Genomic DNA, 13293 nt, shown 5'->3' with positions numbered 1-13293 from the left:
CGTCATAGCGCTGTTGACTTCAGTGGAGCTGTGCCAGTTTACATTGCTGAGAATCTGGCCCTAAAGGTTATGGTCTCTGATGGCTCTGCACTGTGCCATTGACATGTGTGTAAAATGCCACCAGATCAGAATCCAGATGGCACTAGCGTTAAAAGCTACACAAGGTGCAAGGCAATGGAGAATTAGGTCCTGAATGTTTCTATGGTGCTGAAGAGGAAATGGAATCACCATGAAAACAGTTGTTCAATCTGATGAATTATTTAATCCAGACCACAAATGTCTTTTTGCACATGTGATGCACAAATGTTCTTTCAATCTGAACACACCCTTTCCTGTCACAGATGTCACAATTCTTAAAACATCCACTTGTTTATCTAGTTAGCAGTTTACAGGTGGGAGTATATGGGTTGGATGGGTTGGAGGCAGAGAAGAATTCAGTTGAAGAACTAAGCAGTCTTTTCCGGTATCTGTGGGTTGGTGGTAGAAGTATTCTTGGGAGCGCTCTGTGTCAGTACTTTTGGTTTCTGAAAAGAAAAGTATAAATTAGTCTATAAATAACACTGAGTTCAGAATTCTGGGCCAGACCCATAGCAGATGTCAATCAGGGTGGCTCTCGATTGAAGTAAAAATTACATCAGCTGACAGTCTAGTCTTCTCTATGCAACATTTTTTTTAAATAGATCATTGCATTTTTAACACCATCTTCTTCTAAAATAAGTTAGTTTGTCAGTAACTCTGCCCCTTTTCCCAGAATTGTTTCACTTACCAACAGAGCTGATGCAATTCTCCCCTTCCTGTTCTTCCCCTGCCACTCAAAAAGTATAGCTTAAAGTGATTTTTTTTTTGTTTCTATATGTAATTTAGAGCATTTCTAAAGTGTATTATCACCACACATGCAGTAATGGGACATAGTCAGTTCTCCATCTTGGAGGCTTGTCTAACACGGTATTTTCTCTGATTTTACTAAACTGATAGGAAAAAATGATTTAGTTAAATCAGTGCAACCCTTTAGTGTGGATGAAATTACAGTGGTATTTACAGAGATATTTATATCGGTATAGCTTGTTTTGGCTCAAACACTAATATAAACACATTTATACCAGTATAACTATCCATACTAGAGACTAAATCGTTGCAACAACTATGTGTAGACAAGCTCTTAATGTATTCATATGTCTTTGAGCATCCTGTCCAGTTTTTCCTCTCTATTTTGGGCTCTTTTCTGGGGGAATGATTTGGTTCAGTAACTATCCTCCAAAAGTTGAACAGGTTATTAAATTACCATACAAACACATTAGTTAGATACACTGCCAAATATTTATATTTTAAAGGATACTTTAATATTCACATATGAATTTAGGGCTTGCTATGCCAATTTCCTTAACATGATGTAGGATCTTCCAGAGATGTTAGCTGAAAGTGTCTGCATTTCTTCAATCTCATACGGCTGTTATTAGCAGTACATGTTTATAGTGTAGAATTGCCCAAAGGCCTCAGTCCTGACTGGAACTCCATTCTGCTGGGCACTGGATAAATACTGGGCCACATCATGGTCCATTCCACAAGCCAGCCCAGGGACTTGAGGGGGCATGTGTCCCTTATTCCCTTGGACCAATACACTGTACCACCGCTTCCTGTGTGTAGGGAGAAGTGGGCTCTGAAGAGCTGCTACGTTCAGGTAGGTGGGAAAGAGCCTTGACTCGGCTCCCCTCCAGTGTGCCCAATTATGCAGTTTCACTGGTGCATCAGGGAGCATGTGCTGTGACGGGTGTAGGCCTCCCTCCACAGAGCAGCTAGGAGAGAGATTGTGACTTTGCAAGGCAAAATCTCTCCACTTGTGTTGCTCCTGGAGTAGCCTGTGATGTGCTCCCCTTACTCTGGTGTGGATCACAAAGAGATGATCTTCTAGACCATAGGAAAAAGACAATTCCTGCCTCCTTGGGCTGGTGTTAAGCATTTATATAACTTAATTTCAGATATTTTGATTTAAGAAAAATTGTACAGAGTGGTGAGGAAACATAGATTCAGCAGCATGCTAATAAAATGTAGTAGTCATTCTATACCATGGAGTATTTTTTGTAAAGCCTCTTTTATTTAATGAAATGATTGGCATTTGAAAAAACTTCTACACAACTATTTTTAGTCGGTGATTTACAAGTTAGATAATCAGTTTGTCGCCACTCAGATCACTGAGTCCCCATGAATATAGTGTGTTTGACAGTTAAAAAATCTACAATATTATTTAATTTTAAAAATTCCCTTTTTAGCTAGCTGTGTGGCAAGGAGTTTTCCGGACATGTACTGTAGTTCAGATGATTCATTGGTTTTTGCTTCTCCTTTTAAAGGATTGCAACTTTCTATAAAGCAGCAGTTTAGCTTTTAGTCTGAACACAGAAAAGCAAAACAATCAAAGAATCTTTCAGGCTCCGTTCTTATTCTAAAACTAATTGCTTGATTTATTATGCACTTACAGGAATTTGTAACCGTCCTGGTACGGGACCCTAGGATACAGAAGGAAGACTCTTGGCATTCACATATAAACTATGAGATATTCATTCATGTAAGTATGAAAATAACATAGTAAAAATACTTTGCACTTATGTAGCACATCTATTCAAGGCTGTGATCACTTCAGAAATATTAATGATTTAAGCCATACAGCAGCACTGGGACATTAGCAGGTATTTTTATGCAGATGGAGAAACAAAGCAACGGATAAAGTGGCTTGGCCAAAGTCATGCAACAAATCAGTGACAGAGCTGGGAATTTAATCATGATACACACTGGCTCACATTTGTGTGCTCTAGTATGCTCTGTTCTCTGGCAGATACTGTTCATGGTTCAAATTCTTAGCAAGACGACCAATGTGGCAGACTTTTCATAGTCACTGGTTTTATCATAGTAAGAAAAACCATTGGATTTCAAGCATCCGTGTTTATACAACTCTCTTTTCAATGAATAATCCAGTTATTTGCTTCATAATCAAAATTCCTGAAGCTGTTTTATCTGTCAAGCTATTTGATTGTCATAACTGTGTAAATGTTCAATGTGGCTAGACATTTATATTGTGCCCAGTTCTGTGGTATCTGGGTACTTCAAGTGTTTTTCTTAATGCTTATAATTTTAGTGTACTGCATTTTAATAAGGATACGTTTGAAATTGTGATTCTATCATATCCTAAATCTGCCATACATTTCATTTAATTAAATATTGCTGATTATTCTTCCATTACCACACTTTGCTGGATGAAACATTGAAGGGATTATAATAATTTCCTCAATCTAGATCCTGAGATTGAAAAATATGATGTATGAAAAATTTCGTTCTTCCCCTCATGTTGGCAGGATTACTGGGTTCAGCCTATTACTGTTTTGAGTGTAAAGTGTCCCCTACAATATTGGCTATCAGACAAACATGGATCACGTTGGAGAAAAGTGAAATTACATCTTTTGTCACACATTGATGCTGTACTTTGGGGAAGCCCATTGTTGGAAAATTGACAAGAAACTGGTAATGTGGACAGAGTGAATGCATAAGAGGATAATTTGGGTCTCTCAGAGGTTCGGTTTCTGCCATTCCAAGCACTCCAACAGCAGTACACCATACCTTGTCCAGCTCTCTGCCATTACCTTCGGCTTAAGCCTCTCTTGAAGGATTTATTTGATCCTGTTATACTGGAAGCACTAGAGACTCCAGAATTGTTGCAGATATGGAGAGTACTCCATAGGTTCACCTGACCAGTTATAGCTTCTTACGACTTTGTGGCCCAAAAACCCCTCCTTAATTTAGATTGCTAGCAACAAGCATTGAACAAAGATTTGTATATATTCTTGAAAACTAGCCAACGGAGAAATACCTTACAAAGCATTAAAAACTGTATGTATCTACAGTTGAGGCTGATTCAACAGAAAATTTATATTTCATTCACACTGGTCACTGCACAGCTTACAATGCTTTGCCAAAACAAACTGCTGTTGGAGATGTGGGTCTCCCAGAGCTCAGATGTTTTGGGACTGTCCCAGGATACAATCCTTTTGGCTAGAAGTGGGCAGGAGGATTAATATGATAATGGATATCTCTTTATAAATTACTTCCCAGAACTGTGTTTTGGGATATATCGCATCATCTTGGAAACTTTCCACCTCATGGAAAACTTGTTCTCTAGAGCAGTGCTGGTAGCCAAACGTCTCATACTGCTTAGGTGGCAGGGCAGACTGCCTTCAGGGCTAGAAGCTTGGCTCAGCAACTGGGCTGACCTAGCAGCTAAAGAGCAGGTAACATTTCTGAGAAGAAGGACCTCAAACAGATTTGAACAGATTTGGTCCGACTTTTTAGAAGTCTTTGATTAACTCATAGTGGATGGAAACTGAGATAATACTCTCCTCTCCTTCCCTGCTCCACTCCCTTCCTTTCTTTTCCCTCCCTTTTTTTCTTTTCTTATTTTTTGGGTGGAAAATATAAATTAAAAAATCTTGCTTAATTACTCAAATATTGAGGTGAGAGTTTGAGAGCATAAAGTCATATGATTGCTAAATAAAGCCACAAGTCTGTCAGCACTTATTACTTGTGTGTGGGAGGAAAGCATTCATCTTAGTAAGGGCAAACAATCAAGTGACTGGTAACTAAGGGCCCAATCATTACATCTGCTTTTCCCTGTGTAGCAAGTATTCATGCTAGTCCTATTGATAGAGCCCTGCGCATGCGATCCGCAAAAATTATCTGCGGATGCGGATATCCGCAGATTTGCAGAGCTCTACATTGGGGGCTGAACTGAGGCTCCGAGGCACCCCCCGTCTGGAGCCCGGTCGGGGAGAGATGCGCTGGCAGCTGTGGGGGGCCATGATGGACCGTCCATCTATCCTGGGTAGGGAGCAGTGTTCCCTCAAATTTTTCCCACCCATGTGCGGAATGAATTTTGTTATGTAAAGCAATATGGAGGTGATGTGAGGGGGTGCAGAAGGGTGCTCTGGGGCTATGATGGGGAGAGAGGACTCCCCTGAGCTCTCTCTCCCCACAGCAGCATCTGGGCTGGGGAAGAAGAGGTGCTTCTTCCCTCTGCAGCAGCTTCGGAGCTAGGGCGGCAGTATAGGTGCTCCTTCCCCAGCAGGTCCAGGCTGGGGCTGGGTTCAGGCCATGGGAGGGCTGCTGTGGCAGAGTTGGGGCCGGGGGAAGGGCGTCCCGGCCGCAGCAGGTTGGGTGCCGGGCTAGGTTGTGGCCTTCCCTGGCTGCGGCAGGTCCCTGGGTGGGTTCTCTGAGCGCCTGCGCTGTGCAAAGAAGGCTGCTGGACGGAGACACAGCTTACAGCGAACTTAGCCAGGGGCCCAAGCAGCCCCCCACCCAGGACTTGTGGAGGGACCCAAGGTCTCCACAGCTGCCAGCGCAGCTCTCCCCAGCCGGGCTCCGGCCAGGAAGGGGGTAGCTCGGAGCTGCAGACCAGCCACAATAACAGCTGGGCAGGCAGCTGTGGGGAGCTGCGGTGGACCCTCCACCTGCATTGGGCGTGGGACCCAAGCAGCCCATGAATCCTGTCCCTACTCCCAAGGCAGGTGGAGGATCCGCGCCACATTGCAGATACTGTCAGAGCCTTTCCGCATCTGCAATGGTATCTGCAGATATAGTCCATGGATACAAAGTGGATACCCATGGATTTGCAGGGCTCTTCCTATTGATTTAACTGGGACTATGCATGCTTGGAAGGAGTAAGTGTTTGCAAGGTAGTGACCAAAGCTATTTTAAAAAAAACACCCTTTTTTAAATGCAAAAATTGGAGTTTTCTGTTGGAAGTCATTTTCTGACAAACTTTTTCACCTGATGTAATTGATGTCTTCATTCTGATCATTCTTTGCTTTTAAAACAAAGTGAAGAAAAATATATTTCCCTGAGAAGTTAGAAACTGATCCTGATCTGGTTCAAGATGCAACTGTTTACATAGCTATTATACTGAACTGAATAGAAGTCAGTCCTTCAGCTTTCAGGGAGAGAATTCTCAGTGCCTTTTTTTAGTATGAAATATCTATGCTGTTTTCTTAAGTCTAAAGGATTTACAGGTAAAGTGAGTCTCATTTCCCAACAGACAAATAGCATGTGCTTTACAAGGAAAACATCTTGTGTTAGACGACGCTTTCGAGAATTTGTATGGCTGCGGCAGAGACTTCAGAAGAATGCTGTGCTACTGTGAGTGACTTTTTTTTTTTTTTTTAATTTACCTTCTTCCATCAAATACAAATTTAATACTCTGAAGATGACACGCAGGTAGGGTTTTTATCTGTTCGGAACTATTACTAAAGAATCATATAAGTTAGAGTTGGGCAAGACTTTAGCCCATATCCTCTGTACCCTACCAGTGCAAGGTTGTTTTCCACAATATATTTTCTAGTGGTTTGCGGGTACTTCTACACAGTAATAAAAATTTTGTGGCTGACCTGGCCTCTGGGACTGAAAAACTGCTATGTAGCTGTTCGGGCTCAGGCTGTAACCATTGCAAGGTCCCAGAGCTTGGGTTTTAGCCTAAGCCTGAATGTCTACACAGCAGTTTTTCAGCCAAGAACCCAAGCCAGCTGACAGTTTTTTTTATCACTGTGTAGACGTACCCCTGCCTTGCCTGGAGTTAAACATCTCAAGTAGTGGGGCTTCCACTATTACCTTTTGGTAACTATTCCCCAAACTAGTAAGGCTTAACGTATTTAATCTTATATTTTGTTGTATACAAGTTTGAACAGCTAGTGCTCTTGATGAACCATTAAAGATAACAAAAATGTAAATTACACTGTTCTACATTTTCCTGACCCAACTGTTCATCCTTGGAGTCTAGGTGTCTATATACCAAGGTTCTCATATGGTCCTTATCACTGTGGTATCTGAGCACCTCCCAAAATGACAAAATGTGTACACAAAGATACATTTCTCTCTCTCTCTCTCTTCCCTCCATTCATCAGAGACTGGCTTTGCTTTATATTTGTCCAAGATATTTTTTCCTTTGGCCTGATGTTGTAATTTATCCTCCTAAACTTAGATCACTCGCATAAACTATTTTTCTCAGCCACTTCATTTTTGGTTTTAACTCTGTATTTTATTTTTTAAAGCCAATTACCTGAACTTCCATCTAAAACTCCCTTTTTTAATATGAATAATCCCCATCATGTGGACCATCGTCGACAGGGCCTACAAGAATTTCTTGAGAAGTAAGTACTGCATCTTAGTGTGTTTTTATTGAAGTCACTAATTTGCTGTATTAGACAGCTCATCTCTTGTACGGGAGAGCCATCTTGTGGTGAGCATTATATATTGCTCTTTTAGATTTCCTCTGTCTCTCATGGACACATTTTTGTATATACCACTTCAGCTGAACTGTTGCTACCAAATTTCAGCTGAAGTTCTGCACATTTCAGTGTATTGATTAGAAATTGGCATTTTTGTGAAGCATCAGTGTTTAAATTATTTCATGGCCTTATTTTGGTTAAAAATGCTCTTCTGGTAAAATCTGTTATCTTTCAAGAATGAGATAACTATGTTAAAACAAAGAAACAGGTTTACAGTGGTGAGGAAACTAGTGTTAACACCTCTCTAGCAAACTCTGCTTAAACACAATGGGCTTTGGGAAACACTTTGTAATAAGGAATCATTTAAAAAAAATATCCCTCTCATACTACAGCTGGTTTAGCTGAGCTGGGGTTAATACCTATATTTGGGTCCCCTAGTGTAGATAAGGCAATCTCACAATTGGCACCATTTTTACCACTTTGCCAAATAAGTTTTATTCCAGCAAGCATAACTAAAACAGTGATCAAAATAATCTCCCAGCAGCACCAACACTCCTTCACCCGAACTGGTGACACCACCAGTGGAAATTTTTTGGTAAATTTCTCCAGTGTAGACTTGGACAGTAGAACCAGGCCCTGTCTCTTCTTGCAAGGGACATGGTTTATGAAAACATTGTTTAAAGGGATGGAGCAAAAGAATTTTTTAAAATAGTCTCCTAGGCTAGGGTCCAACCTGAGCTAGAAAAAGGTTTTAAGAACGGTTTTAACATGGCATTTAGCTCAACACTCTTGCTGTTTAATAATACCTAGCTCTTATACAACACTTTTCATCTGTAGATCTCAAGCACTTTACAAAGCAGGTTAGTATCATTATCTGTGTTTTGCAGATGGGGAAACTGAGGCACAGAGACCTGTTCAAAATCATCCAGCAGCTAGCTGCAGAGCTGGGACCCAGGTCCCCTGAGTCCAAGCCTAGCATTCTAGCCACTAGATCAGGGTGGGCAAACTTTTTGGCCCGAGGGCCACATCGGGGAATAGAAATTGTATGGCAGGCCATGAATGCTCACAAAATTGGGGTTGCGGTGTGGGAGGGGGTGAGGGCTCTGGTTGGGGGTGCAGGCTCTCGTGTGGGGCGGGGGTGAGGAGTTTGGGGTGTAGCAGGGTGCTCTGGGCTGGGACCGAGGGGTTCGGAGGACAGGAGGGAGATCAGGGCTGGGGCAGGGGTGTGGGAAGGGGTGCAGGTTCCAGCTGGAGGGTGTGCGTTCTGGGGTGGGGCTGGGGATGAGAGGTTTGGGGTTCAGGAGGGTGCTCCAGGCTGGAATTGAGGGGTTTGGAGAGCAGGACGGGGATCAGGGCTGGGGCAGAGAGTTGGGGCATGGGGAGAGGCTCAGGAGTACAGGCTCCAAGCGGCGCTTACCTCACCTAAAGTGACTCCCGGAAGCAGTGGCATCTCCCTTCTCCGGCTCCTATGCAGAGGGGTGGCCATGTGGCTCTACAAGCTGCCCATCTGCAGGCATGCTGGAGGGGTTATTGGAGCACATAGGAGCCGGAGCGGGGCCATGCTGCGGCTTCCAGAACCTGCGTGGTGTGGCCCATGACCCAGCGCCCCGGCTGGAGCGTCGGAGAAGCCCCTGACCCAGTGCCCTGGCTGGAGCGGGGCTGAGCTGCATAGTGTGGCCCTGACCCTGCACCATGGCCAGAGTGCTGGAGCAGGGCCGAGCCGCGTGATCCGGCTCCTGACCCAGCACCCCGGCTGGAGCGAGGCCAAGCCATGTGGTGCAGCCCTGACCCTGTTCCCCAGTGGGAGCTCACGGGCCAGCTTAAAACGGCTCACGGACCCATAGTTTGCCCACCTCTGCACTAGACCAACCATGTTTGTACCATCTTGTGGCTTTTTCTACCATTTGTAAAATGTCCTACCATTGCTGTCACTGGTGCAGCTCCATTTGTGGCTGCAGTGGTAGGAGCACTAGTAAGTCAGGCTGCTACCAGCCACCAGCTTTTTATCCATTGTTTTGTTTAGAGCTACTCTGAGCATGGGTAGATGACATGAGAGTTACAATGCTAGTCTCCGTAGAACTTACCGGTGTGGACCTCTACTAGTAGTAGCAAAGGCAGGAATTTTTAAGCAAGTTACTATGCTTTTTGGTGCATGCTCTTCCTGGCCAGTGTCACGTAGCTTTAAGCGGAGTCCTTTGCTCCTAGTTTGGGAAAAGCAAGGGAAGATCTGTGTTAGCAGTGTGCTCAATAACTGGCAAGAGGGTGTGTGTCTACTGTGACCCCATTAGTCATTTCAGGAACAGTCTTGTCTGTTCCTGCATAGAGTCATATCTAATCTTTGTTGGCCAGGACTTTAGTCATGACACTGCTTGAGGGTACATGACACTAATACAGAGAGTGGAGGAGGATTTAGGGATTGCCCCTCAATCTCACTGATTAAAAACAACTCAAGAGTTGGGAATACTGATGGTTTGGACAAAGCCTGTGGTTGTTCAGGTATCCATGTGTGAGCTCTCAGCTTTCTCTGTGCCATGATGTGGATAATTGTTATTTTTTAAAAATACTCTAATTTTAAAATGAAACTTGCAGGAATGGTGATCAGCCCAAACTGCTCCAAAGTGACTTTTATTACAGGACACACAGTATTTCCATCCAGTGGCTATGTTTCCAGAAATGACATTAAAACAGAAATGTACTTTCTTTCAGCTTTTTGGATACTTGTAGTTAAACTGAGTACTGGGATAGGAGAATGTTGAGCATTTCAAGCATATTGCTCCATGAACATTAAAATGATTAGTGTTCGGTGCATCAAAGTTTTTAAACCGGGTTTTTCCTCTTATAGTAATGATTTAAATGTTTGTGCTTCAGTGCTGCATGAAAGGTGGCATCGTTCTCCCAGACATTCTCAGCCACAGGGGAAAACTAGACTTGAAAGGAGTTTTTAAAAATATGGTTGTGTTAGGATAAATTGGCTTGGCATTGACATCCTGTGGCGCTGCCCTCTGCTGGATGGAATGTCAGACGTCCCAGTTTGCAGAAAAGTTCTCTCCATTAGCTGAACTAGAATGCTGCTCCGGACGCCTCTATTTTGGAGATTGTGAGTTTTTTCTTTTTTTAGAACATAATGTCATGAATTCTTTCCCTGAAGCTGTATTTATGTGACTCGTTGACAAGCATGAGATCTGCATAATTCCAGCACTGGATCACTGCAGATTTTTTTTTTGTATGACACATGCTCCAACAATTTAAAATAGTGGCACTGACATATGGTTAGTCTGAGGCCTTTCAGATTCCTCTGTCTTGATTTTATGTACATTTATGGACTTTTTTTTTTTTTTTTTTTGACATTGCTTAGTACTTTAGGTCTAAATTCTGCCCCACAGTGCCTATAGCACAGAGCCCTCAGCAGCTCCCTAGGGCCGCCAGGCTGTGCATCTGTAAACAACCACTTCCTGTGGGAGACGGAACATCCTTTGAGACAGCAAGGTAGCACTTATACAGATGCTCTGTGCTTTTATACACCCCCACACAGCAGTTTGGTGCCTCCAGTGTTCCAGGGGGAGCAATAGGGGAAATCAGTCATGGAGAAACTGAATGGGACCCTACAGGCCAAAACAGCAAAAGTGAGCTATTAGCCAGGGCAAGGAGACAGGTGCCTGTCAGGCAGAATGACACAAAGCGTGCCTCCCCCCCGGGCCTGGCAATTTCTTCTGGGAGCGAGCAGAACAGGGATCACAAGCCACACGTGCTAATCAGCTTGAGGAAGATGGGGCCATGGTAAAATTTTCAAAAACCCTCCTTGAATCTTAGGCTTCTAAGTCTCTTCTGAAAATGTGACCTATGCTCCTAAATCACTTATTTGCTTTTGAAAATGTAATGCACCATCCCTAGCTCTTTTCTTTTTTTTCCTCTCCTCCATCCACCTCTCTGTGTGGGAAGGTTACTGCAGCAGCTCCCAGGGCACCCACGGAAGACAGAGGGGCGAGAATTTATGGAGGGCTGGTGGGGAGAGGAGGCTCATTTGCATGAGGTTCCTACCCTGCACCGTTGAAGCACTCTGTACTACCCAGCTGGAGAGTGGATGTGGATCTTCGTTGTTCCCCACCTCCACACACCATCCTCTGGATTAGTTAACTCTGAACAGCTAGTTACTTAGACATACAGGGTTTCTGCAGCTCTTCCTGATGCATAAATCAGGGCCAGGATTTGACCCTTAGTTTGAAACAGAAGTAAAGCATTATAATTCATGTTGGAAGATGAGGTTGGATGAATCTGGCTTTATCATATATTTCCAGCACTGATCCCATTTGTTTTATAGGGGATTATCATTTTGATTGACAAAAGAACTGTATAACTCAGTCCTTGTTACTGTCAAGTTCAATGTTTGAGAACTCTGCCTCCATTAGCTAGACGTCAGATTGCTAATTTTCAGTCATCAATTGCTTTTTGGGAATGAGGAAAACTACACATTTCCCATTGGAAATATTCCTGAAGACATATTGTGATGCTGATGAATTCTCCTTTAAATTCAAACAAGAAAGCTTATTACTGAATTGAAAAAAAATCAAAAATTATCTTTACTAATACTAAGTTTTGTTAGACCCTCTTCCTTTTCACCCATTTGTTCTGCACAAAATTTAATTTTGGGGCCTAAAATTACCTAAAATGATTATTTGCATTCCTGTTTATAACAACTCCAATATGTATTTACCAAAAGCAATTTATTGTATTTAAGTTGCATTCCATTATTTTGCTTTAATTGAATGAAACTGGAGTTATTTGCTCATTACCAATGTGTGGTTTAGAAAAAAAGGTAAATATCTATTAGTAATCTCTTGAGAGTGGCTATTCCTGGAAATTACAACTGGGAAACATGCTTTAATATTACATCTCCTGACAAGAGATTAATATGGAAATAGATTTAAATAATGTTTTTAAAAGTCCACTTCTGATTCGCCAAACCAGTTCCTAATCCTGCCTCCCTACCTTGCATGCGTAAATATTATGTGTGTAGTCCCAATGGGCCTGGTTCACTTTTGCCCTGTACCTTGTGTAGTCATTTGCATCACTGCAAAGTGGATATTAAACACTAATATTCTGATCTGGTTGTACTTTACTCTCACTTTGCACTGTATAAATGACTACACAAGGTACAGGAAAATAGTGAACCAGGTCCATTGACTACCTGTAAGGTTTACTCAGGCTAATAAGGGATGCAGAATTGGGCCCCATCTTTCTATTAGCATTATTCTTAATAGAATGCTCCAAATATTTCAAATTTGATGAGTTGTGCTGAAATGAGTAACACTTAGTATGGGATCCAGCAGCCCCTCGTAGCTGCTCTATTTAGTTAAATTCTCTTTCATATTCCCAACTAGCACCTGCTGCCTTTCACACTGGCCTATTTTCAGTACTGTTTCCTCTTTTATAAAAAGTATGAAGAAATATAGGACATTTTGCAAATGAGGAAATAGAGCTTTTTTGACTGTGGCCTGTATTTCCCCATTCTCTGTGTTTGAATATGTGTGTGTGTTCAATAGAGGGCACCAGAACACAGGCTGTGATCAGTTGTTTCTGGTAAGTTTTATTTTTCCCCCTCTCGTGATCTGATGTAAGTGGGCAGAGTAAATTTGCTGAAAACGAAATCAGAGTGTTAACCTTCCACACACATTCAAGTGGGCATCTGTCATTGTATTAGGTTACAGTAGATACAGGAAATCTTTAGTTAGGATTAAGTTGTACTGTTCAGCCATATGCTGTTCTCCTCCAGCAGAACAATGTATAATATACCTAATAAAATCACATTGAAGAAAACCAGATTTTGGCCTTTGTCCAAATCAGACACACCACATGTTTTGCCTTTTGTAAATGTTCTCTCTTTAGCTTGGGCGAGGGAACAGTCCCCATGTAGCATACAGCATCTCCTCAAAAGCTATGTGCTTTCTTTTGTGTATCAATTGGAATTTTATTAGAGGTCTGCTCGGGTCTAATTTTAAAGGTCATCTAGACCACAGCTGACCTGAATCCACTCTGA

The 13293-nt window shown here is 42.5% G+C and overlaps 1 protein-coding gene across 2 annotated transcripts in view; it reads left to right on the top strand.

The window, feature by feature from the left end:
• The window catches only part of SNX10 (sorting nexin 10), a 64542-nt gene that overhangs the window by 43475 nt on the left and 7774 nt on the right, over window positions 1–13293 (top strand). For both annotated transcript variants that reach the window (XM_084619076.1, XM_084619077.1), the window contains 3 exons: window positions 2474–2560; window positions 6074–6174; window positions 7083–7181. In XM_084619076.1, coding sequence (XP_084475202.1) covers window positions 2474–2560; window positions 6074–6174; window positions 7083–7181 — 287 coding nt within the window. The remainder of the gene's footprint in view (window positions 1–2473; window positions 2561–6073; window positions 6175–7082; window positions 7182–13293) is intronic.

The sequence above is a fragment of the Lepidochelys olivacea genome (assembly GCF_965140295.1).
Source record: "Lepidochelys olivacea isolate rLepOli2 genome assembly, chromosome: 2".
Lineage (NCBI taxonomy): Eukaryota > Metazoa > Chordata > Testudines > Cheloniidae > Lepidochelys > Lepidochelys olivacea.
Note: the sequence above shows the minus strand (reverse complement) of the source record. Positions and strands in the feature narration are given on the sequence as shown.